General features: G+C 39.9%; 2 protein-coding genes across 6 annotated transcripts in view; one reads left to right on the top strand and one right to left on the bottom strand.

Annotated features, from left to right (window-relative positions):
* Positions 1–20660, top strand: part of LOC127946221 (pentraxin fusion protein-like) — a 41882-nt gene extending 21222 nt beyond the window's left edge. For 2 of the 3 annotated variants that reach the window (XM_052542641.1, XM_052542640.1), the window contains exons 2-4: positions 10349–10462; positions 19770–19839; positions 19932–20660. In XM_052542641.1, coding sequence (XP_052398601.1) covers positions 19782–19839; positions 19932–20548 — 675 coding nt within the window. In that variant the 5' untranslated portion in view covers positions 10349–10462; positions 19770–19781 and the 3' untranslated portion in view covers positions 20549–20660. Of the gene's footprint in view, positions 1–10348; positions 10463–14863; positions 15562–19769; positions 19840–19931 lie in introns of those variants that run through there. The other variant, XM_052542642.1, reaches the window with a different exon arrangement.
* Positions 786–22497, bottom strand: LOC127946218 (uncharacterized). Of its 3 annotated transcripts, XM_052542636.1 has the most exons (20): positions 22082–22497; positions 21903–21935; positions 10331–10403; positions 10156–10251; positions 9551–9623; positions 9293–9393; positions 9097–9215; positions 8809–9018; positions 8143–8362; positions 7984–8052; positions 7473–7541; positions 6933–7013; positions 6709–6846; positions 5628–5726; positions 5370–5478; positions 5233–5288; positions 3584–4015; positions 3173–3288; positions 2681–2772; positions 786–2431 (listed from the first exon to the last, which is right to left on the bottom strand). In XM_052542636.1, the coding sequence occupies exons 1-20, from the start codon at positions 22102–22104 to the stop codon at positions 1536–1538; spliced, it is 3105 nt and encodes a 1034-aa protein (XP_052398596.1). In that variant the 5' UTR covers positions 22105–22497; the 3' UTR covers positions 786–1535. The 3 variants fall into 3 exon arrangements, with proteins under 3 accessions (XP_052398596.1, XP_052398595.1, XP_052398597.1); XM_052542635.1 differs by lacking the exons at positions 21903–21935; positions 22082–22497 and adding an exon at positions 18851–19045 and having other exon boundaries at positions 6933–7067; XM_052542637.1 differs by lacking the exons at positions 21903–21935; positions 22082–22497 and adding an exon at positions 16995–17113 and having other exon boundaries at positions 6933–7067.
* Positions 22498–23904: the final 1407 nt, after the last annotated feature.

Raw genomic sequence — 23904 nt, 5'->3', positions numbered from 1 at the left:
CATTCATTGAATCGGGTCTAGCTCATTAAAAAAAAATTAAAAATAAAAACAAGTCAGTGGACCATGAAAACACCTGCATTTACACAATCATAAGTTTCACAGTTTGACTCTATAAATTGAGTTTGACTAATAGAGAGAAGAGGCTTGTAATGTCATCTAATAATTTATATAAATGTGTAAATACCAATGTGCTGTGTACAACAATTTGTACAAGTGCGTATAATGTGTAGTCTTGTGGATAATAAATAAACAAGAAAATAAATAAAACAAGTCTGTTCCTAGTGAACATATTCTAAAGTGATCCGAGTCACTGAGATTCAAAATCTCAGATCAGAAATGTCACTTTAATCACAGCTAATTTATTTGTTATCTGTTTATAATCACCCGCAAGGAGATTCAGGAGATTTGAAGATTTTTCTTGTGTTTCTTACACATGGCTTCAGTAAGTAATGTAGCGCACAAGTCATGTGGACTACTATTATAATGTTATTTTTAGGATACTTTCTTCAGTTCTGGGCCATGACAGGCATAACCAATGGCCTTTTTTATGGAAAAGGAGCAGTTTGAACATTCCACTAAACGTATTTTGTGTTCTACAGAAGAAAGTAAATCATATGGATTAACATAAGGTTGAGTAAAGGATGACGAAACTTTCATTTGTGAATTGTGAGCCAACGTTTACTATTCATTTCATATATTATATCCAGATCAGAGTTTTATATTTACATGTTAGCAGAGTGTGTCTCTGGGTTTCCTGTTGTTAAATACAATAATGAAATAATCTGTAGGATCAAAACATGAGATGGTTTAATTGGAAAACAACAAAGACAGCATCACATAACACTGCAATGAAAGTACAAAGTTATTTTAATAAATCACTTCTAATATATTATTATGACTTTTGCCATGCTGAACATTTTCCTGGATCATCAACTTTTATTTGTTTCTGGACCAAAATGTTATCTAACTGATAACCTTAAAATCTGTCTGTTTATAGGAAGTCTAACTAGGATGTTGATCCAGGAGCATTGTCTGACTTGGCAAAATCACAGAAAGCCATTAATAAGCCACAGATGTGTTTATCATTGGTCAAACACATAACAAAGCTAATGCACATGTAGAAATGTAAGGAATATTCCTTAAGTCAATTAATAACCTTAAGAGTTTGTATGCAGATATAATATTAGTAGTCAAATAAATTTAATATGCATGTAAAAAAATGATGATTTCTTCTCCTGACAGTTGTTAAATGACACAAAATAACCACAGCACCAATGTCACCCATTCTTAACTAAAACTGCAGTTCGACATGAAAATATAGTTTTCTTCATCCCTAATTAAACAGGATCTCCACACACAGACATGAGCATGATATGATTGTATTCCATTAAGGATTGAAGCTTTTATGAAATTTAATTGCGTAGATTAATACTTTAACTTACCATTTACTATCTATCCAATTCAGATATTCACCGTCTTCTGTCTTTGTGTCTTATTGCCTCATTCACTCACACTTTCTGCAGCCGCTCTCTAGTCTACAGGCTGGTGCTGAGCATGGTTATCCGTGGACGGCAGTCCTGGACATTATGATTTATTACTGAGCTTTTCTTTAAGGAGCTGTAAACTTTCAACTTTTTCCCTCTATTGCACGAAACATCACTTCCTGGTTGACTTTTCTCTGTATTTTTTGTTCTGTACTCCCTCTTGACCTCAGTGTGAGTCGGTCCAGACTTGTTTACAGTGAGGTTTGATGGCTGTGTTTCATCTCCACTGGTTTGATTCTTCTGGTTCTCTTCTGATCTTGGTGGGCTAAACTGGATTTCCTCATAAACGCAAGGCTCTGGTTTGGATTGGTCAGACTTGGCCGTCAATTGATTGTCAGAGGTTGTGATTGGTTGAGTGTCTGACGATTGATTGGGGATTTCTTGTATGCCATAAGCTTGGCAAAGACGTGCCATTGTTTTGGGACTTTGGCTCCGCCCACAGTCTCCTCCCACCGGTTTATCAGGCATTTGATTGGGTCCCTGTTCTGGTTGTTGATTCTCCACTGGAAGGAGAGATTCTTGAGGTTTTGCATCATGAACACATACAGGAACTAACTCACACTGTCGGTTATTTGACGGAAAACACTCAGATTTAACGTTAGTGGAGACTGAATATTTTTGTCTGTTCTTTTTATGAGATTTGTGCATTTGATTGTTTCCCTGATGTCCTTTAAACACCGTAAGAGTTGAAATATGATTGATGGAGTGGCTTTCTATGACGATGATGTCATTGCGAGATGACTGTTGTGATTTTTTGTCCTTGCATTCATTGTGCACTTTTGCATCAACACATTGTGACATTATTGGGTTGGCCGACTCATTCCTGTGGCTTTTATATCTGCATCCATCACCGCTGTGACCATTACTCAAGTTTACAACAGCAGAATCTGGAAGAGAAGAGAAACATACATGACAGGATTGTATTATTAAACAATTGCTTGTGCGTTGAGGTGAAATTGTGATGCAGGTGATACTAAAGATGCCGAAATGACTTCAAGTAGTACTTGAAATATTAAAAAGGCTGTTTGAGTATTATTAAGATTTTTCTTTGAGCGTTTTGTTGTATTATTAATATTAATTGTTCCTGATAATTCCATCCGAATGTTCAAAATATTCAGCAAATGCATGTACTGTACCTGCTGTGTACTTCTGGACATCTGTCTCTTTGTCACTGGCTGTAATGAGTTTCAAGGGATGAATATCGTCTATGAAGTGCCCTCTGGCGGAACTGAAAGAAGAGAATGAACCGTGTTCAGAAGAATGTACTGTAGTCTCAACAAGGGAGAAACTGAGACTTTACAACAGTAGAATAAATAAGTTATTCATCTATGAAAACAAAACTCAGACTGAATTAAAATGTGGTGTTTCTCAAAAGCAATTAAGGCACAAAGCTACAGATTTAAAGACATGCACAAACAAATAACATGCATGACCTAAAGTGCACAGAGAAATTAAAGATCGAGTGCAACTTTGAAACCATGCAGGATATTTGAATTCATGCAAATATATAATTTTAACCATGCATAGGGTATTTGTATTCATGCATATATATATTTTATTTTGGTCAATTTAACTTTTTTATGCAGTATATTGACTGAATTGACACACTGATTGTGTAATATCCATACCTCGTGCTTCTGTCTCTTTTATCCGTGTGTCTGGGTTTAGTTTGGTGTTTCTGAGAGCTCACAGCAGCATCGCAGTCAGACTCAGAGTTTGTAAGGCACAAGGCTCCAGGCTCGAGCTGTAACATGCATTCATGCACACATGCACATAATCATCCATATTTATATTGATTGCAATCTGGGTCATTTTGTTTGAGATTTAACAATGTTTCCCAGCAGGCTCTGGGTTTTGGTACCTTGCGGTATTCATTTTTAAAGATTCAAATTCTGATGTTAATTTTTTTGTGAAACATAAACTGTTTTCTATTTCTATATATTTAAAAATGTAATTTACTCATTTAAAGCAAAGCTGAATTTTCAGCATCATTACTTTTCTGATCCTTCAGAAATCAGTCTAAATGAGCTAAATCTCACCTCTTGCTGATGGTTTGTCCAGGTCTTTCTGTCAGCCAGTGCCTTCTCTCTGGCTCTGCAGTTGTGATTTTGTGCTGGTTTCTTTTGTTGCATCTCTTCCGGTCCGTCGGCCCAGTGTAAGTGTCTGTTTTTGTCGGCTGTCTCATGCAGAGTTGTGCTGGGTTTCTTCGTCGTGCTCCTCTGGCTGCTCCTCAGTCCTGACTGCAGTGTGATTTGTTGGGACGGCTCAGAATAGGGGTCGTCCACAAAAATGCGCTCTGCGATTAGTGATGTCGGAAGTGTTGATGTCACAACACGTGTCAGACGCAGCGGTTCATGTGAGGCTTCAGGTTCGGTGCTCGTTCTGCTGTCGGCAGGACTCTCACGGGTCCATTTCTTATAACTCTGGTGGATCTTCATGTAGTCCTGCTGCTCTGCTTCAGTCACAAACTCCTTTTACATGAGAGAAAAGAAAGGTATCATCTTTACATCAAACTTTTAAATGCCAAGGACCCCCAAATATGATGAACCCATTGTGAGGGACCCCTTTCCTGCAATACAGTGGTACATTATTAATATATTATCTAGAAACTATTTATTTTATAGTATATAAAGTTATCAGTTAGCAGTACGGGTTTAAGTAAGAAACAGTTATTCAATAACAATTATTGTTGTTTTTCCCAGTGTAAAAGTTTTCTGTTTTAATTTAATTGCAATTTAGTTTTTGTTTTTCTGAGCAAAACATTAATATAATTTTCCCCTGGTTTACACTAAAATTGTATTCAGTGTAACAATCTTGTCAGGCATATTTACAACAAAAATCAATTTATGACATATTAAAAGACTATTAAATTACTTTCAAACCAAATACTAATTAGTTATATGTTTTAAATTTGCCTCTGTCCTAGGTTTTGCCCATTGGTTATTAAGAATTTTTTACTAATTTAAAACACAATACAATTCAATATACTCCCTTATTCTTGTGTTATATTTGTTTTAATATGTAAGTCAGAATGAGCATGATGTTTGAATTTTTACAAAAATATAGTGAATGACAATGTAACATTATTTAAACCAAAGTTTGACATTTTATTCTCCAAAAACTTATTTGCAACCATTGAAGGTGCTTTCTATGGACATGAAATTACTTTTTTAAATTTCTTTTGATGGAGATCTTAGCGTCTTTGACCCATTTTTTTCAGTGCAATAGAATGCAAATTTACTTGTATAAAATTTTAGCACATTTTCTTTGTTTCTTTAGCTAAAATGCTCATAGTTTTCTGCTGTATTTTTCAAAATATGAATGTTTTCTTATTTACTGTATGTATATTTATACTCAAAACATTAGTGTAAAATAGGGTTGTCAAATGATTAATCACATCCAGAATAAAAGTTCACACAGTATATGTGTGTGTGTATTTATATATAAATATTAAATATACACAGTAGACTCACATACTCTTATTATAAACACAAACTTTTATTTTGGATGAGATTAATCGTTTGACAGCACTAGTGTAACATTTTTCAGGCTTATCGGGTCTGTGCTGATCCAATTCAGTATCTTTATTAAAAAATTTTAATTAAAAAAATAAAATTTTATTAAATTATTTTTTTTTATTAAGAATTGGTGATTTGAGGCAACGTCATTGTTAAGAGCATCTCATTACCATGTTGAGGCCTCCTAACTCGCCCTCACAGTAGGGAACAGGTTTTGGCTGAGGAACTGGAGGATGGAATGAGAGGACTATTTAGATATGCACACTAAAATTAATGCACTTTGACACAGACTGATACATTTACTCACCACACTGCCTCTGTAGACCCAGTAAGGCCATAAAGCGGTTCTTGTTCACCCTCAAACCGCACAAGATATCCTCCATCATCCAGAGCTGCCTCTGTGCCTGAATCTGCTCCTGTTATAGAGTTTGGATTTAATTCTTCAAGTAGTCATTTAGCAGATGCATTTATCCAGAGTGACTTTGAACAACCTTAAAACATGTGATTACTGGTCCATATCTTTAACCACTAAGCAGAGCATCACTTAAGAGTTTGTGTGCATTACCTGTGGTGATCCAAAGTGAAGGATGTGTTGGAGGTGAGAATGGAAAACAGACAGTTCGCTCTCCATCCTTTCATAATCACTCCACAATTTGTCCATCTCCTGAAGAAAATAGGCATTGCTTTAGTAGCTCTGATTCATACATTAATAGCATGCATGAAATGATGCATATACAGATATCGGCCGATTTATGGTCAATTTAAAAGCATGATCATTGGCTGTAAAATGCAGATATAACAAACCGGAAGTTTAACTGCGTAAAAACACTTAATTGTATAATGTCTGTTGAATAAATTAACATTAATTTCTCTAAGATAATTAAATAATTGCCAAAACAAAATTAAATATGTACAAAATATACACAGGGCTTTACGATAAGCACAAAATAGTGCTGCATGAATTGAGGAGAAAGACCTAATTGTGATTTTTCTGAAATTTAAAATACAGTTAAAAATGGCTTGTTTGTAGCTCTGTAACATTTTGTGATGATTAATCAATATTGCTGTAAAATAATAATAATAATAATAATATTAATAATTAGTAGGAGTAGTGCTGAATAAAAATATAAAAATCACTAAATAAAAATAAAATAAAAAATAATATATATATATATATATATATATATATATATATATATAGAGAGAGAGAGAGAGAGAGAGAGAGAGAGAGAGAGAGAGAGAGAGAGAGTAATATTTCATCATTAAGATAATAAAAAAAGAAAAAATAATTTAATAAAATTTTACAATTTTAAGCTTACAACCCTAATATTTATGGCTATCTTAATTTCATCTTTTCAAATGTTAAACCATCAAGCTTTATTTCGATAAAACCTGCAGGGAGCCCTTAAAGCATTTCTTGTTGATAAGCGCTGCTCATTACAAGTTTGGGAAGATGTTTGGCTCGTGTTGCGTTCCCAAATGCATGTTAAAGTGACTCAAGCTTGTGACTCATGAGCTGCTTGCGTGTAAATGAACACAGTGCTGTGGTTCACTCTAAAACACACAGCCTTTGCAATTTATCTCACTAAGTCGTATTGCTATCTTAATCGTGCAACCCTAGCACACACATACACACAGTACTGTACCGATGACAAATCACATATTCTGGCTCTGAGTGTAACCAGCTCCTCCTGAAGCAAAGCCTTCTGGGATACTTCCTGCTCTCCAGGAAGTCTGTCTTCCATCCCCAGCCATTTGATTTCTAAAGCATACTCAATGCTTTTCTAAAGAAAAGGAGAGAGCAGGCAGGAATGCTTGTGAGGTGTTTTATATACAAGCTTTTAGTGTGTGATCTGTTTGTGTGACGAACCTTATCTGCCTGTAACTGAGCCAGCTGCATAGAGACAGACAGCAGCAGTTTATCACAACCACACAGACGAGTGAGGACCACCTGAACGACAGGAAGACAAGCTCTAGGATCTGGATCAGGGGTATTACAGTTAAACTATTCAAATGAATAAAATGAAAAAACAGAAACAAATGTATTTTATTTCTGTTTGTAGCTTCGACATTTCTCATTTTCGTTGAGGTACCAAAATTTGTTCAACTAAAACTTTTAAAACTTAGTTTTTTTTTAACCAAAAATGACAAAAACAACAAAATTACTAAAACTTTTTTTATATAAATAAAAATTCAAAATATGAATAAAACTGTAATAGTATATTAATAGGATACTAAACTAACACTAGGCTGGATTCGTGAAAATGTTCTTCAGAAAAAGGTGCGTTTCTTACAAAACATACCTCCTCTTATAACCTCCATCTTGATTATTTCAAACCCCAAAGATGTAAAAAATATATAATCTTAACTTTATTATGAATTCTCACAAACACACACATAGTGCACTCACATCTGTATCATTTTCCAGATCTCTGATTGGTTGTATTTCTCTCTCCATGATGATGTCTGATTTACCTGCCTGGAGCAACATAAAGTAGTTAATAATGGTGTAAAATTAGTGTAGAAACTATTTTCACACCTTGACATTTTTAAGTTAAATGAAATATTATTTTCTTGTAAAACACTCCATTAATCTTGTCTTGAAAATGCAATTTCAGTGCCTTATACATCATTTTCTAAATGACATTTGTATGTTGAATCATAGCTGAAAAAATGGCATTAAAAAAATCGAATAAACTGCAGTATGTGCCTACTTGTGGCTTTACTGTAACTTTTTAGAGCAATATGTAACATGACGAGACCACATGATAGTGTTACAAAATTGTCTTTTCAAACTGATCCGTTTTGCAGAAACTAAACAGATGTCCAATCAAAAATGAGGAATTTTGTATTTACTGTATTGCATGGAAAATTTACTTTGAAACACTGATAATATTATTATTTTTACAGATTTGTCTTACCTTGCACATTGGCATGTGTTCTGCTGTTTGGTAGTTGGAACAGTAGCACACAGAACATGGAAACTCGGACTGAAACACAGCCAGACAGCTAAGTTAAAGAAAGTGTGTATTTTTGCACAGTATCAGCACTTTTGCATACAGTATATACCTAATTCCCACCTTGTCGAGCAGATGTCCCCTTTCTGTGTAGATGCAGGGTGACATTGGAGCACTCGAGCAGTTATCCATGTGCCAACCATCCGCTCTGCCCATATTACTATGGCACGGTGACCCATGATGCTCTCTGGGAAATGGAGGCTGTTTAAAGACTGCTTTCGGATGAAGGAAGCAAAAAGGTTCCTCATCTGCGTTCAGAAACCGCTCAGTAGCTTCAGGTGCACTGACAGAGAGAAAGAGAGCTAAGCTTAATGCGTTGTGGATTGTTTTGTGAATCTGTCACAATGGGTTGCAACTTGCAGGTATTTGCAAAGAGGCTGTTATTGAAGAACACGATGGCACCACTGATAATGGACCAAGTGGAAAAGCCTTGTTATTTATAGAAAGAGATTACATAGAAAGGGTTCTCATCTGGTTTAACACTAACTAGTTTACACCAATTAAATTGTATAGAGAGTTCTTAAGAGGGCAGTAACAACAACAACAACAACAACAGATGACTATTAGATGGTAATCCAAAGCTAAATTATGCTGTATTGGCACAAGAGACCACGATTGACCTTGACTAACTTCAATTTAAATGCTACCAAATGTGTAAGACATGAGTATAAAAAGGCTATGAAGACTCTTTCAGTTCATCATCATTCTGAAGCATCTCAGATCATTTACATTTGTCTGCTCTCATGTCTTCCTCTCAGCTCTGGTGTCTTCATTTTAATTCCCATCATGTCTTGATCCATTAGATTCGGTTCTGTCTGTACCCTGCTCAGTTTTGTTGTGGTCTGGGCGTTTCGTTGAGGAAACATGGCCGTGTGCTGGAGCTCCATGGTTTCAGCGTTATCGCCCATCTGAGTGAAGTCCTGAAAACTTGCACAGCGTCTAAAGAAGAAGAGATATTAAAGTAAATAGCAGATTCCATACAAGTGGAGTGATTTTAGACCGAGAGCTCAGGTTCACCTGTTGATGATGTCATCAGCCTCCATGCTTGCCGATTGGCTGAGAGCCCTGACCCAACCCAACATGTCCTCCTGGGTTTCAGCGCTCATGATGTACGGCCGCATCCCCTCATGAACCACCTACACGCACAGGTGTACAATGAGACCATATGAACATTTAGATTCATGCGGCTCCTCCAAAAGACGTTCACTCCCACCTTGAATGCATATTTCCGGTTCCTGCACTCTCTAGGGGAGCAGTAGAGGATCCTGTAGCTGGGAAGAGGAATACTGCCCAAAACAGAGTCCTCACGGCTGTCTGGAGACACAGATTTAAAGAGGGGTTTCAGGGAATAAGACTTAAATACCTAAAGAGAAAAATTATAATTTAATTATTTTTTAAATGAAAAAAAAGATTGCACTTTAAAACATCTAATTCAAGTCAAATACATAGATAAGACAATTTTTTTTTTTACCTTTGTAATAATAGAGACAGTAATTGGAGAGAACAAACCATCTTCTTTTCCACAATTTCAGTCCAGTGCTGTCCTACAGAAAAAGACAGTTATGATCAGATATTTTTTTTTAAATGCAGTTATGTTTTTAGAAAGACCATGTTTACAATATATATATCTATATATATATATATATATAATTGTAAAAAACTTATTGTGGGGCTTAAAGTAAAAGAAAAAGCTACGTGGAAATGTAAATCTCTTAAAATAGATATTTTTTTGTTTTGTTTTAAAAATAAATGATATTGGCCAAAATATATAATTATAGTATTTATATGCTATTATAGTATTTAATTATATTTTTAAATTTTTATATTTATATAGAACTTTGATAATTTCAGTTTTATTTTATTAATTTTAGTACTTTAGAACTTATTCATTTAAAAAGAAAATGGAATAATGATTTTTCATATATGAAACCAATAAACAAACATTACAGCTGAAAAAAAGTTAAAAAAGATATAAAATGAAGTAAAAAAGATATAAAATGTAAAATATTTCTTATTATCAGGTGATGCTGTCATAGACACACACAGAGATGGTCAGTATTGTGCTCTAATCATTACCCTCTTGTACAGCCATCCTCTGATCACCACAGGACAGTTGGGGTCTCTCTTCGCTGCTTGACATCTCTTTCCAAACGCCTGCACTTTTTCATGACACTGGACGTATATAATCACACAGTCAGTGTGTTTGAAATATGTAGTCGTGTGTGTTTGTCCATATGTGTATGTGATTCACCTTGTCTCTTATCGGCAGAAAGGACACTGTGGCGCTGCTGGAGGCCTGACTGACCCTGTCCTGATCCTCCATCCTATACAGACAACAGCAATGGATCCAGAATGAAGCATCAATAACCATCAAGCTGCTCAGGTTAGCTGACTTTGCTATTTTATAATCAAAGGACACATTGAGTTTTGATTCATTGAGATGCTGTCAGTCGATCACTGGCTCAATATCAGATTTAGGAAGACTTGCCCACATTGCAGGGCTTCTGGGATGCACTCCAGTTATCCATTTAGATTTGCTTATACATGCTGTATTTTCCATATTTACTAACTCTGTTGGTAATGCAGAACTGTCCATTACAATTGTTTTTAACTGTCAGAAATAAAACAAATCTGTATAGTTTCTTGAAATATCTATTTAAAAGTAGTTTGTTTAAGTTGTTTCGTGATTTCTCAAGCTGCTCATTGGAGGTTGTAAAGCACGTTTGTCTTTAAAACTGTTTTGGAAAGTCCTGTAAAAATAAATTTGATATTGCTTAAATGGCTGAATGTTTCTCATATGGGTGGATATTTTACAGAAAATATTTATATTGTTTATTTTGGCTTTATTATAATTTTACAAATATATTACAAGCCTATTTTTTAATTAAAGATGTATTTATATTTTTTATTTTTATAAATAAGAAATAAATGTGTATTTATGTTTATGTGATATTTTTCTCAAAAAGAAGGTTGCCAGCAAGTCACTCTTTGCAAGAGAATGCAATGCTAAAAAGTCCTGACATCATTTTAGATACAGCAGAGGATCAGCATCATCAGACGGTCTTCCAAATGTGGGAAAGGTCAATTTTAAAAGGTCACATTTTCCTGCAGGAATAGGATGACACTCTGGGATATGTGTGAAACAGGAGGTTGGTTGTACCCCTTTAACTTGGTGATCAGTCATGTTTTCATCTTGCCGTTTGACTTTCTCCATGTCTGTTTGAAGTTCTTTTAGTTGAGTGCTTAGCTTGTCAACCTGAGTTATGCAATGACTACATTCAGTGGAGAACTGCTCATGATCCTTTTGTGTAGCTCTTATGTTACTCTGAAGTTCGACCTAAAGTTGCTCCACCATGAAATGGACTTCAGACATCAAGGCAGACTCCATTTTTTGTAGCTCATGTGACAAATTCACTGACCTTGGTACCGAAGGGGCCAAAGGGTGAGTACATCGCTGCTGGAGAAGGCCACGCTGCTGTTCTGCCCACATAAAGTTAATGGAAGGGATTTCAACCTTCAGAGGAAGATTGCTTCAAATCTTCCCTATTTGTTCTTTCAGCTGGCAAGACAATGGGGAAGCGAGCCTTAGGAAAAGGTCGCTACGGAGACCACATCCTACCCGTAGGGAGGTGACATGTGGATATACTGATATGGACTGACCTAGGGGGCAGTACTACATATGGAAGGGGTCTCTGAGGCAGGTCCTACCTTTGAGGCTGCCAGAAGAGACTGACAGAACGGGTCTGTCAAGGGAAGACACGGGTTTGCCAAGAGGGAAACCTTACCGTGGAAGAATACACATATGGGATTCCCTGTAGGGAACCAAGCCATATGAACACCTAGCCCAGTACAGGGGCTGACCGGAACTCCGGGCATGCTAATGCTAGTACTGGGCCTGGCGACAGACTGCTCCGCCAAGTCTGACTGCCGAGGGTGCTGGAGGATGCTCGACCAGGGTACGCCAACCGGGGAACTCTACTGGGAGAAGAAAGGCGCTCACATCCCCGTGTTAGGGGGAATGGCGCAGCAAGCTTGACACAGAGCCAGCCCTTCCCGTCAATTACCTGTTACCCAACACACGGGAAGAAACTGGCTCTATACGGAGGTTGTAAAACCTCGCAAAGGTGTTAGGTGTCGCCCAGCCCGCAGCTCGACAGATATCTGCCAGAGAGGCGCCGTGCGCCAGCGCATAGGAGGAGGCCACACTCCATGTGGAGTGGGCCCTCACCCCCAGGGGGCACGGCTTGCCTTGGGAATGGTAAGCCAAGGCGATGGCATCCACTATCCAGTGGGCCAACCTCTGCTTAGAGACAGCCTTCCCCTTCTGCTGACCTCCAAGCAGACCAGAAGCTGCTCAGATGTTCTAAAGCTCTGGGTGCGGTCCACGTATATGCGAAGCACTCTTCCTCCTCCAGGGGCAGCGCTTGCAGGTTCACCACCTGGTCTCGGGAAGGGAGTGGTGGGAACCTTGGGCACGTATCCAGGCCGGGGTCTCAGGACAACGTGAGAGTAGGCCGGCCCGAACACAAGGCACTCTTCACTTACCGAAAATGCTTGGAGGTCCCCGACCCTCTTGATGGAAGTGAGCGCGATCAGGAGCGCTGTCTTGAGAGACAGGAACTTAAGCTCGACTGAATCCAGCGGCTCAAAGGGACCCCTCTGAAGTCCCGCCAGGACAATAGAGAGGTCCCAGGAGGGAATCATGGGTGTCCTAGGAGGATGTAATCTTCTGGCACCCCTCAGGAACCTAACGATCAGCTCATGCCTCCCCAGGGACCAGCCGTCTACTGCATCGTGATGGGCTGCAATGGCAGCCACATACACCTTCAGGGTGTCCAACCTTTCTTGCAGTGGTGCAGCAATGGGGAGTCGTGTCGGAAGGCCCAAAAGCATTGCGTCCTGAGTCATCACAGCCACACTCCCAGTGTTCCCGGAGGAACTGGCCAGAGACGCGTGGAGAGGCGTTGCGTCTCCGAACCGGGACCTCTTGGCCGCTGGCGAAAGGGGGCGTCCTGGGTGAGAGTGAGGAGGCGGCGTCGCTCATTGTCAACCCACGAGCCTTGCAACTCGGAGGAAAGGGAATTTGCTCTTTTATTGAAAAAGTGGGTTCCACTGGCCGTTCGACGGCGGAACAGAACGAAACATAAACTGAAGATTCTCCACCCGGCCCTCCTCTGGGGGAGGAGTGGTGCTGTCTTCGCCAGCTCCTGAAGAGCAGTTCCCCACATCTCCGAGTTGCCTGTGTCAGGGCCGCTTAGTCGACTTCCTTGAGGACTTTGCAGCCGGGAGTGACACGGGGCTCGACACGCTGGCCTCGAAGAACTCTCAGTACGGGCCGGAGCTGGTGTGGAGGACGCAGGGGGGCGCCCACGGCGACGAGCAGGCTGAGGCACTGCCCGTGACGGAGTGGTGGCAACCGGAGGAACACGTCGGGGCAAGATGTGTTGGATGGCCTCAGTCTGCTTTTGCACCGCCGAGAACTGCTGCTCAAAGTCCTCGACAGCGTCGCCGAACAGGCCTGCCTGGGAGATGGGAGCATCGAGAAAGCGGGCTTTGTCCATGTGCCTCATCTCAGCCAGGTTCAGAGGGACCGCACCGTGACCTTCGTCGCCTGTAAGGCGAAGTCAGTCGCCGTGCGCAGCTCCTGCATCAACCCCGGGTCGGTACCACCCTCGTGCATTGCTTTGAGCGCCTTGGCTTGGTGTACCTGCAGGATAGTCATGGCAAACAGGGCGGAGGCAGTTTGGCCCCACAGCACTGTAAGCCTTGGCAGCGAGTGTGGCCGACAGCTTAAAGGCCTTGGACTGGAGACGCGGATGATTCCTCCAAGTGGCGGCGTTTTGTGGGCACAGGTGCACCGCAACCGCTCTCTCCAGCTGGGGAACATCCACGTACCCCCTGGCTGCCCCGCCATCGAAGGTGGTGAGGATGGAAGAGGGAGACGAGCGGCTTCTGGCCGTGAAAGGGGCTGTCCACGACTTCGTCACCTCTTCATGCACCTCCGGGAAGAAAGGCACCGGAGCAGAACGAGGTTGTCAGCCTCGTCCCGCGCCGAGAAACCAATCATCCAGCCGCGAGAGCTCGGGACTGGGCGGTGTGGTCACCGTGGGGCGTGGCCCAGCGGAGAAGCTCTCACTGTAACCCACAGATCTCCCAGAGCGCCAGCCGGCGGTTCTCTGCTCGAGCCAGAGAAACCGGGACGGGTGGCAACAGAGGGGTCTGCTGCACTCCCCTTGAGGAGTGAGAGACGCGATCGCAGTGCTGCCATGTTCATACGCCCACAGTAGACGCATGAGTCATCCACGAGCGCAGCCTCAGCGTGTTGGATGCCCAGACACTGCAGACATCGCTCATGACTGTCAAACGAAGACAGGAAACGACCGCATCCAGAAAGACACGGACAAAACGGCATCTTGAAAAAGACACGAATCGTCCATGATTTGCTCTTTTAGGAACTGTCTCTTTTAGCCGAAGCACCCAGGGGAATCGCCGTTTCACAGGGACACCGCTGTACCGCGCCGTCACACCGACCAGGAACAGCTCCTCAAAACAAAGATGAAGTGGCTTTGTAGTTACTGCTCTCATCAACTACTCAGATCCGAAGCAAAAATCTAATGAGTGGATGCACCTGTCGCCCTATTTATACCCGTTGGCACGGGGAGTGGCTCAGCTATGTTAATCCACTAGCCATTTTTCATTGGCGTTTTCTCTTAAATTCAGAGATTATTGGCCTCCCAAGTGAGACCCCATATGTCGTTCGACATAACTCGTAGTGACTGACAGATAGGGAACCAGGTAGGCTATGCTATGACACTGAGGAAGATGGTGTAGTTTCAGTGGATGTGGATGTGCAAAATTGCATAGGTTCTGGCTAAAATGAAGCAGTTCCACCTGGAGGGGTGGTGGCTAAGTGTACCTGAGATCAGGGATGAGGACTGCTGAACTGAGTTGGGATGAAATGAAAGGTGGAGGAACGGGTCTTGGTTGCACAGTTGGCCAGACTGGAGTTGCTATGTCTGGGGTGGTTCAATTTCCACAGAGGTTGATGGTGAATGAGGGATAGTGGCCATGGTTTTGTTTGTCAATGTTGTGTGAATAATCAGTAAATGAGATGAGAGACTTCGAATGACATGTCTGTTTTTTTGTGGTGGTGGGGTGGGGGCGGTATACAATAAAACAAAACAAAAAAATACAATGGACAGAGTACGATTTTCACATTGCAAAGACAAGATACCAGCATAACTAAATGAACTGAGTAGCACCCTTGTCGTCGTTTCCCGACACATGAATAAAGTAAACAAGATCGGCAGATCCGAGGCATTCTCTCCATGAATTGCAGGGAAAAGTTCCTTGGGAGGTAGCAGGTTCTTGTGAGTTCCTTCAGCAGTTCGTAACTCTCTCTGAAGTCGGTGGATCTACAATCTCCACACTCACCCTGACCAAATAGAGCATGAGTCTCACTCCTGCCGATCAACTCCTCAGGTGAGACTTGCATCCTTTGTGTGCCAGCCAGACACACTTCTGCTTTTCTTAATCAGTCGCCTTAACATTCTTTTAGATGTTAAGATATATTTCACCACAGTTGCTCAATAAGTTTTGTGAAATGTGCATCATCTCACAGTCTGTAGCATGTGTTCTCTAGCTGCTGTAGTGTGTACACAGACCTCATGCATTCTCTCTCTTCTCTGAAAACTGCTGCCAACTCTGTATGCTGATTGTTGACAAAGTACATTCCATTTTTTATTCATGTCATTCCTCTATACCCACTGACATTCTTTGTTCATGACTGATGCAAACTAGAGTTTTACATTTATATAAAATGTGAGTGGAGTGTTTTAAGTAAGTTGCTGAGATGTTTTGAGTGGTTGTGTTCTGAGTGTGTTGTTATGCTGTTGCTGAGATGTTTTGAGTGGTTGTGTTCTGAGTGTGTTGTTATGTGGTTGCTGGGGTGTTCTGAGTGATTGTGAGTGTGTTGCTACTAGGGGTGTGCCATATTATATCATTTATAATAATTCTGATATAAACTGTTATATGATAAAATATGATAAATATGATAAAAAGTGTCATATTGCAATATCAATGACATAGCAACGCGGGTGACTTATGGTGCATTTATGCTCCCTAGCGCAAACAACAACAACACCACAAACCCAATAGGTGTGTTCGACTTGAAGCAGCACTGCGCAGACTGATCAATGTAAGACATAGCGAGAGCAGTTCTATCGCAAATTTGAGCGCAAACTCTTAGTGCCAAAAATAGAGGAGGCGTCTATCTTTAGCAAAGCAGCACAGAGAGCCGCTTCTGAAATGTGCCGCAGCATGGCTGCCAGCTGGTGTAAAAACTAGAGTGGCCACGATCATCTCCAGTGGTCGCGTCAGAGCCATAATGCGCCGCAGACACATCCAATGTAAATAAGATCCAAGACAGTCTTGCAGTATTTTAATGTCATACCGATCGGTCTGCTTTAAGTCGAACACACAGCTGCTGCCACCTTATGACACTAGATTTACACATCGGATTAGATAGTCTGTCATCGATGACTGAAGCTCATTGGAAAAGGATGGAAAATGCCTTTGATTTTACCTACCAGCCTGCCAGCTGCAATCACCAATAAAATGTTGTTCCATGTTTTTTTTCCTATATTGTCATAATATCACATATTCTTGAAATATTGTGATATGATTTTGAGGCTATATCACCCACCCCTAGTTCCTATGCTGATGTTGGTGTGTTCTGAGTATTGAGTGTGTGTGTGTGTGTGTGTGTGTAACAAACTCTAAGTATGAGCAATAAGCTTCTCTAATTTAAAACTCTCATGCAAATAACAAAGTAATCACAAGTAAGTCACAACATGTGGTGTTAGTTCAGAAGCTCACTACATGCAAGTTTCAAACTCTGCAGATTAAGTACTAACCAAACTTGAGGATTTCAGTAAAGTGCTCCAGATGTGATCAATCTCCTTGCAAACTAAATAGAAGAGCTTAAAAAGTGCTGCAAGAGTCTATCTTCATACTATTCTGGGTGCTGCTATCCCATAACTTGGAGTGACACACAACAGCTGTTTTGCTCTGACCATTGGATGGGTTCATAGAGTACGTGAATGAGAGAGAGTAGAATTAGGAGAATGAATGATCACAGTTGCTGTTGGGCAGTACAGCTGCTCTACAGAAACCCTGGCAGCTGGGATTGCCAGAAATTCAAGATAAGGCAACAATGTTTCAGGCATTATGGGAGGCATTACAGTAATTTGTCAAATGTACGTAACTGATAAAAAGAAGAAATATAAATAGATAAATAATATATTATAAAAGGTGATATTTACTCTGTGAAATTATATGCATTGTAATGTTGAATGTAATATTTTACAATAAAATGTGTTGTATTAGTGAACCTAATATAAATTTTCATCATTTTACAATGTCGGGTAACTTATTTTAAAAATGAACAGATTTTTACTGTAGCATTTATGTTGAAATTTTTAAGATAATATGTACATTGAAGAAAGGGACAGCAAGAGCATTGAGTATTTGATGTGTAGGAGTGTGTGTGAGTGTGTGAGAAATGGTTGCATAATGTGTGTGGAAACAAAGCATGAACTGTTAGAGGCCTTACAAACACAACAACTTATTGAGCAGTTCTCACAGGCGTTCTGGATGACCACAATATTTTCACTTTTGTCTGAAGATAACAGTTCTTTAGAAAGGTTGTGGTAATGATTATTATTGCGGATTTCATCATTTCGTAACCATTGGCCAGATCACAAAACATATTTTTAAGAATAAACTTAAGTATGAAGTTAAGAATATTTTGTATTTTCAAGTATGTATCTTAAAAAAGTTCTAAATACAAACAATGTCTGGGGCGTTTGAGAGTGTGTTCCTATACTGTTGCAAAAATGCTTTCATTCATATGAACTTCTTAAGATTTGTGAATCCGACACTAGATGCAGTGTGATCTCTTTTCCAGCGTAGAGCAAATAATAAAAATAAAAATAAAGTCAATAAAAGTTTGTTTGATGCTGAATATACAGTTACAGTATGTGGAGAGAGAAGAAGAGGATAGTACTGTTGCTTTATTGTGTTTTGTCTGGATGAGTGATGATAACAGATGAGGTTGCAACAGATATTATATTTCACAATTTCTGTCGCTACTCAAATAATTTTCAAATCCAGACAGTCTGTACTTTTTTTTTTTAAAGGCATCACTTGTGCTCACCAAGGCTGCTTTTTAAAAAAAATCAAAAACACAATAAAAACAGTAAAAGGTATTACAATATAAAATAACTCTTTTCTATTTGAATATATATTTAAAATGCAGTCGATTCCTGTAATGCAAAGCTTAAGTGTTACATGATCCTTCAGTTTCTGATTGGCTGTAACATTTCTAATCATTATAAGTATTGAAAACATTGTGGTGCTAAATATCTTTCATTTTTTTAATTCTTTGAATAAAAAGTTCAAAAGAACATCATTTATTTGAATATAAATCTTTTGTAACATACTGTCAATGTCATTTGAAATGTAAATGTCTTTACTGTCACATGTGAACATTGTTGAAAAAAAAAACTGATCCCAAACCTCTGAGACTACAAACAGCTGATTAAATACTGATTTAATGTGCTTTGTTAAATAAGACTGTTCTCATTAACAGTGTTCAAAAAAGTAAAGCGGTTAAAGCTGAACATGAGCATACCCCCAACTGCTAACCCCAACAAAACTACACAAAGAAACCTAATATCATGAAAGAAAAGAATAAACTGATTTCTTGTACCTGGTCTGTTTTCTGAACCCAACAGCAACTTCCAGCTCCATGGTGCTTTCACAGCATCTCTCCTTCTGAGAGACAAACGCTCAACACAGACACACAGTCACTGCGGAGGCTCAATCCCTCTTTCATCCCTTTAACACTGAATCCTCTGTTTCCCCGCTTCACTCTCTCTTTTTATGCTTCTGATGTCTGTAAAGTGGCATTTAGTTTCACGTCTGATGGTAGGACAGAAAAATCACAAACCAAGTCTGTAATAACTCAACTAATTCTCCTGAACAGCAATGGAGAGCTTATCTAAAGTTTGATGCCTCCTTTTTTCTACGGAAAAAGTAAAAGTTTTTTTTGTGTTTTTTTTTTTTTTTTTGCCCAATAAACATTTGTCTCCTCTAGTTTCATAAGAGATGTCAAAAATGTCTTTAAATCAAACTATGAAAAAGTGAATGAAAAGAATTTAAATTTTCCTCTGGTTATTTTTCATAAAACACATAAAACATGACCTGATGAGTATAATGAGTAATGCATTTTATAGAATAAATATACATGCTTATTCTCTCATTAAATTAATCTATAAAAGCAATGTCACTGCAGGACACGTCATCTTCCTTCTACAGGTTAAACAGGTAAAAAAAAAAAAGGTTTTCTAACAAAAAGAGGATCTTAATCTGGGCTCAACCCATTCAGCTTATAAATACCCAAGACACTCCTTGTCATGACCATCTAGGAGACACACAGCCGATCTGAAGTGATCTTTATGATAACACTGATTAAACATTGTATGTATTATTGAAGATTTTGTGCCTATGTCTTTAAAAAGTATTTAACAATTAATAGAAATAAACTGTATTTCAAAACCATTTTTAAAGCAGACAAGTTTTTGTCTTCTTAAAAGACTAAGTGATTTTCTTTTGCACTTTTTCCTCAGACCTGGAGTAAGATGTTACCAGTGGTTTTATTTTTCTCTCTCTTCTGTCTGACACCAGTGGCTACTGAAGGTAACACGATTTACAGTAATAGATCAAATGAAGATTATTGCAAGCAGGATTTCACTTGTCTATTGTAAATGTCTGTTGGTTTTTTCTTGCAGTGGGTCTCGGTGGTAAAGTGCTTCTGTTTCCAACCGAGACCGACTCCAGTTATGTTAAACTCACTCCTGAAAAGCCACTGAGTCTTTCAGCATTTACTCTGTGCATGCGTGTCGCAACTGAGCTCTCGGGCCAGAGAGAGATCATTCTGTTCGCCTACCGCACACAGAACTATGATGAGCTCAACGTGTGGAGAGAGAAAGATGGCCGCTTGTCCTTCTACCTCAGTGGGAGTGGAGCGCTTTTCTACCTGCCTCCTCTCTCCACCTTCCGGACCCACGTGTGCGTCACCTGGGACTCTGTGACTGGTCTTTCTGCCTTCTGGGTGGATGGACGTCGCAGCTCATACCAGCTGTATAAGAAAGGTCACTCAGTTCAACCTGGTGGCACCGTCCTGCTCGGTCAAGACCCTGATAACTACCTGGGAGGCTTTGATAAGAATCAGAACTTTGTAGGAGAAATTACAGATGTGCACATGTGGGATTATGTTCTCTCTGGCAGTCAGATTAGAGCAGTTTATGTAAACCAGGAACCGTATGTGCCGAAGGGAAATGTGTTCAACTGGAACACCATCAAATATGAGATTAAAGGAGATGTACTAGTGGTGAAAGATAACTGATTCTGATCAGGTGTAATGTCACACATTTGTGTCAACCTCTGTGACCTGTTCATCTGTTTTAATGATTTACAAAGCTGTAAAAGCTAACAAATAAATTCTTTCCTCAGCATTATATCTGCAGTGTTTGTGCATAATTTAAAATAATAATAATGATTTATATTTTTCCACAATGTTTAATTAACAAAAAAGAAGTGTGAACTGTAAATCACATAAATTTTCTCCATAGAGGAAATTATTTATAAGTGCCTGTAATGATCTACTATGAGAGTAATGCTATCAAGTCCATCTCCCGACACTTCTGAACGACTTACATGAAGTATGTAAGATCATATGTATGTGTATGTATATCTTGTCATAACCAATGGCGAGATCACCAAACATTTTTAATAATCAAAAAAAAATTTTTTTATGAAATATAAATATTTAAGAATATGTATAAAGTTATATAGTTAAAAGTTAAATATATATAAATATATTTATTCCCCAAAATATTTCTATATATTCTTATCTTTTTTCCTTATGGGGATTATATATGTGACCTGCGCTGGCAAACTGAGTCACAGTGAGCAATTTTTCAAAAATGAGTTATTTGCAGTTTCATATTTTCCATTTAAAGTTAAAATTACATATGAATTTTGTTAAATCAGACCAAAAATTACACCTGTTTGATGTTGATAAAATAAACACAGTCAATTCGGAAAAAAAAAGAAGTTAAAGTTTTCTGAAGGTTCGAAAGCAAAAAACAACTGCAATGTTGCATCTTTTCCTCCACTTCCTTTTTTTAATATTAAAGTTGACCCTATTATGGGTAATGAAAGGTTCATATTTTGGTTTTGCGAGTCCCCAACAACAGGTTGACATGAATGCAAGCTCAGAAATCACTTTTATTGTCTTGAAATATGCAGCATGTCAATAACATAACGCCCATCACCATTACTTAGCCCACAGCTCGGTCAGTGGTGAACACCTAAACAGCCATGGTATGTGTGTAAGCCCAGTGCAGAAACTTATTGATAAAGCACTACAGTAGTACACCAATGTATTGCTTTATTCTTTATCAGAACTTCAAGTAATAACAATGACAAACATTCACTATTCATCGACACATTTCTAGACAATTGCGAGCGAACAGATATTGCTGTTAGCCAGGTAAGCACCGTTCACACTGTCAGTGAGTGACACAGCGATTTTGTCACAGTGGTTTTAGACAGAGACCTACAAGTTGCGCAAAGCAAAAGCAATACCCACAACTAAATACTTATTTTGCATGCTACAGTACAGAGTACATGACAGCAACAGTTTTTAAAAGAATAACTCCACTTTCAGAATTAAAATTTCCTGATAATTTACTCACCCCAATTCATCCAAGATGTTCATGTCTCCCTTTCTTCAGTCGCAAAGAATTTATCAGTCGCAACTTATATAGCGAAATTCAGTCATAAAATTATAATTATAATTAATATTTGGCTGAAATGTTGTAAGAACATGTAAGAGGAAAATGTGTTTAAAGAGAACAGAAAATGATATCAATACCTGTTGTTGATTAGTTTCAGCATTGATGTTCTACAATGTTGACATTGTGACGGTGGGTATAAGGATAGTCTGGAAGCAGATGCGAGATTAACAATTTAATGAGATGAGATGAATATAAATACACAAACAAACAATGATGCTTGGACGACGACACTCCGTGGTGGTGGTGAGGAGGTGAGGAATCCTGATGGTGGTGGAGAGAAGGTGAGTAATCCGAATGATGACGGCGTGTAGGCAGCAGGAGAGGATGGCATAGGAACTGCGGGGAATGGAGCCGAAGGTAAGTGTCCATAGCTGAGTGAACGTGCGGAGAGTGGATGAGGTTCTGGGGAAAACACAGACCTCCAACGCATACAACACTAAAGCTAGACGAACAGGGAAACCACATCAAACATGTAACAACGATCTCACAAACACAAGACGTGAGACAAGCCAATATATAGTGGATGAGTAAAGAGTGGCAGCTGTAGCTTATGACAATTAACGGAGACGCCCACAAGCTAATCAGTGCAGACGCGAAACACACAGATTCCACCACAAAGTGCAAACACCCCAAGATCACGGTTTACCAACCGTGACAGTACCCCCCTCTAAGAACTCCTCCTGGAGTTCCCAGAAGGGCCTACCTGCTGATTGTAGTCATCAATAAGGGAGTGATCCAATATGTCCCTAGCAGGTACCCAACTTCTCTCCTCCGGACCGTAACCTGTAATCCCCAGTCCCCGGTCCACCAGATACTGGAATCCTCGTCCCCTCCGTCTCGAGTCCAGAATACGATTAACCGAATATGTCAGTTCCCCATCTACAAGACGTGGCGGCGGGGGAACCGGAGTAGGCGGATTAATATGTGCATAAAACATGGGTTTAATTTTGGACACATGAAAGGCGAGGTGTATCCTCTTGTATGCAGGAGGTAGTTTGAGGCGGACTGTCACCGGACTAATGATTTTGGTGATAGTGAACGGGCCAATAAATTTGGGAGCTAATTTATTAGAAATGGATCGCAATGGAATGTTACTGGTAGAAAGCCATACTTTTTGACCCACGATGTTGACGGGAGGCTTTGACTGGTGGCGATCGGCCTTGGCCTTAGTGCGCTCCCTCACCCGGAGCAGAGTCTCATGGGCTCTGGTCCAGGTGCGGTGACACCTCTGGACAAACGCGTGAGCGGAGGGGACCGCGACTTCAGATTCCAGACTGGGAAACGCTGGTGGCTTGTACCCTACACTACACTGAAACGGAGAGAGGCCCATAGCTGACACTGGCAACGAATTGTGGGCGTACTCCACCATAGAGAGTTGTTGATTACAGGAAGAAGGATTCTTGGAGACCTCCATCTCAACATCTCAACGTCCTCTCTAAATCTTGGTTGGCTCGCTCAGATTGTCCGTTGCTTTGGGGATGATAACCCGACGACAAGCTGACTGACGCTCCTAATAATTTGCAAAACTCTTTCCAAAATTTGGATATAAACTGAGATCCCCTGTCTGAAACCAAGTCTACCGGGAGGCCATGAAGCCGATAGACGTGATCTAAAACAGTAACCGCTGTCTCCTTGGCTGTCGGTAATTTGGGCAAGGGAATGAAATGTGCCGCCTTCGAGAACCGGTCCACTACGGTCAAAACGGCCATCATGCCATTAGAGGGCGGGAGGGCGGTAACAAAATCTAGAGCGATATGGGACCAGGGTCTCGAAGGGACAGACAGCGGTTGAAGAAGCCCATCAGGAGGTCGGTTAGATGACTTACCACTGGCACAAACTGAACAAGCCAAAACAAAATCGCGGACATCGCGAGCCATACGTGGCCACCAGAATCGTTGTC

Source organism: Carassius gibelio, chromosome A24, assembly GCF_023724105.1.
Source record: "Carassius gibelio isolate Cgi1373 ecotype wild population from Czech Republic chromosome A24, carGib1.2-hapl.c, whole genome shotgun sequence".
Classification (NCBI taxonomy): domain Eukaryota; kingdom Metazoa; phylum Chordata; class Actinopteri; order Cypriniformes; family Cyprinidae; genus Carassius; species Carassius gibelio.
This window is presented reverse-complemented; position numbering and strand designations above follow the sequence as displayed.

Coding starts and splice junctions, on each gene's coding strand:
- LOC127946218 (XM_052542635.1), bottom strand. CDS start 18,891: ATGGAGCTGGAAGTTGCTGTTGGGTTCAGAAAACAGACCAG. Junction 8,053..8,142: donor GGGGACATCTGCTCGACAAG/GTGGGAATTAGG, acceptor GCTGTGTTTCAG/TCCGAGTTTCCATGTTCTGT. Junction 7,068..7,472: donor ATCTGGAAAATGATACAGAT/GTGAGTGCACTA, acceptor TCATTTGAATAG/TTTAACTGTAATACCCCTGA.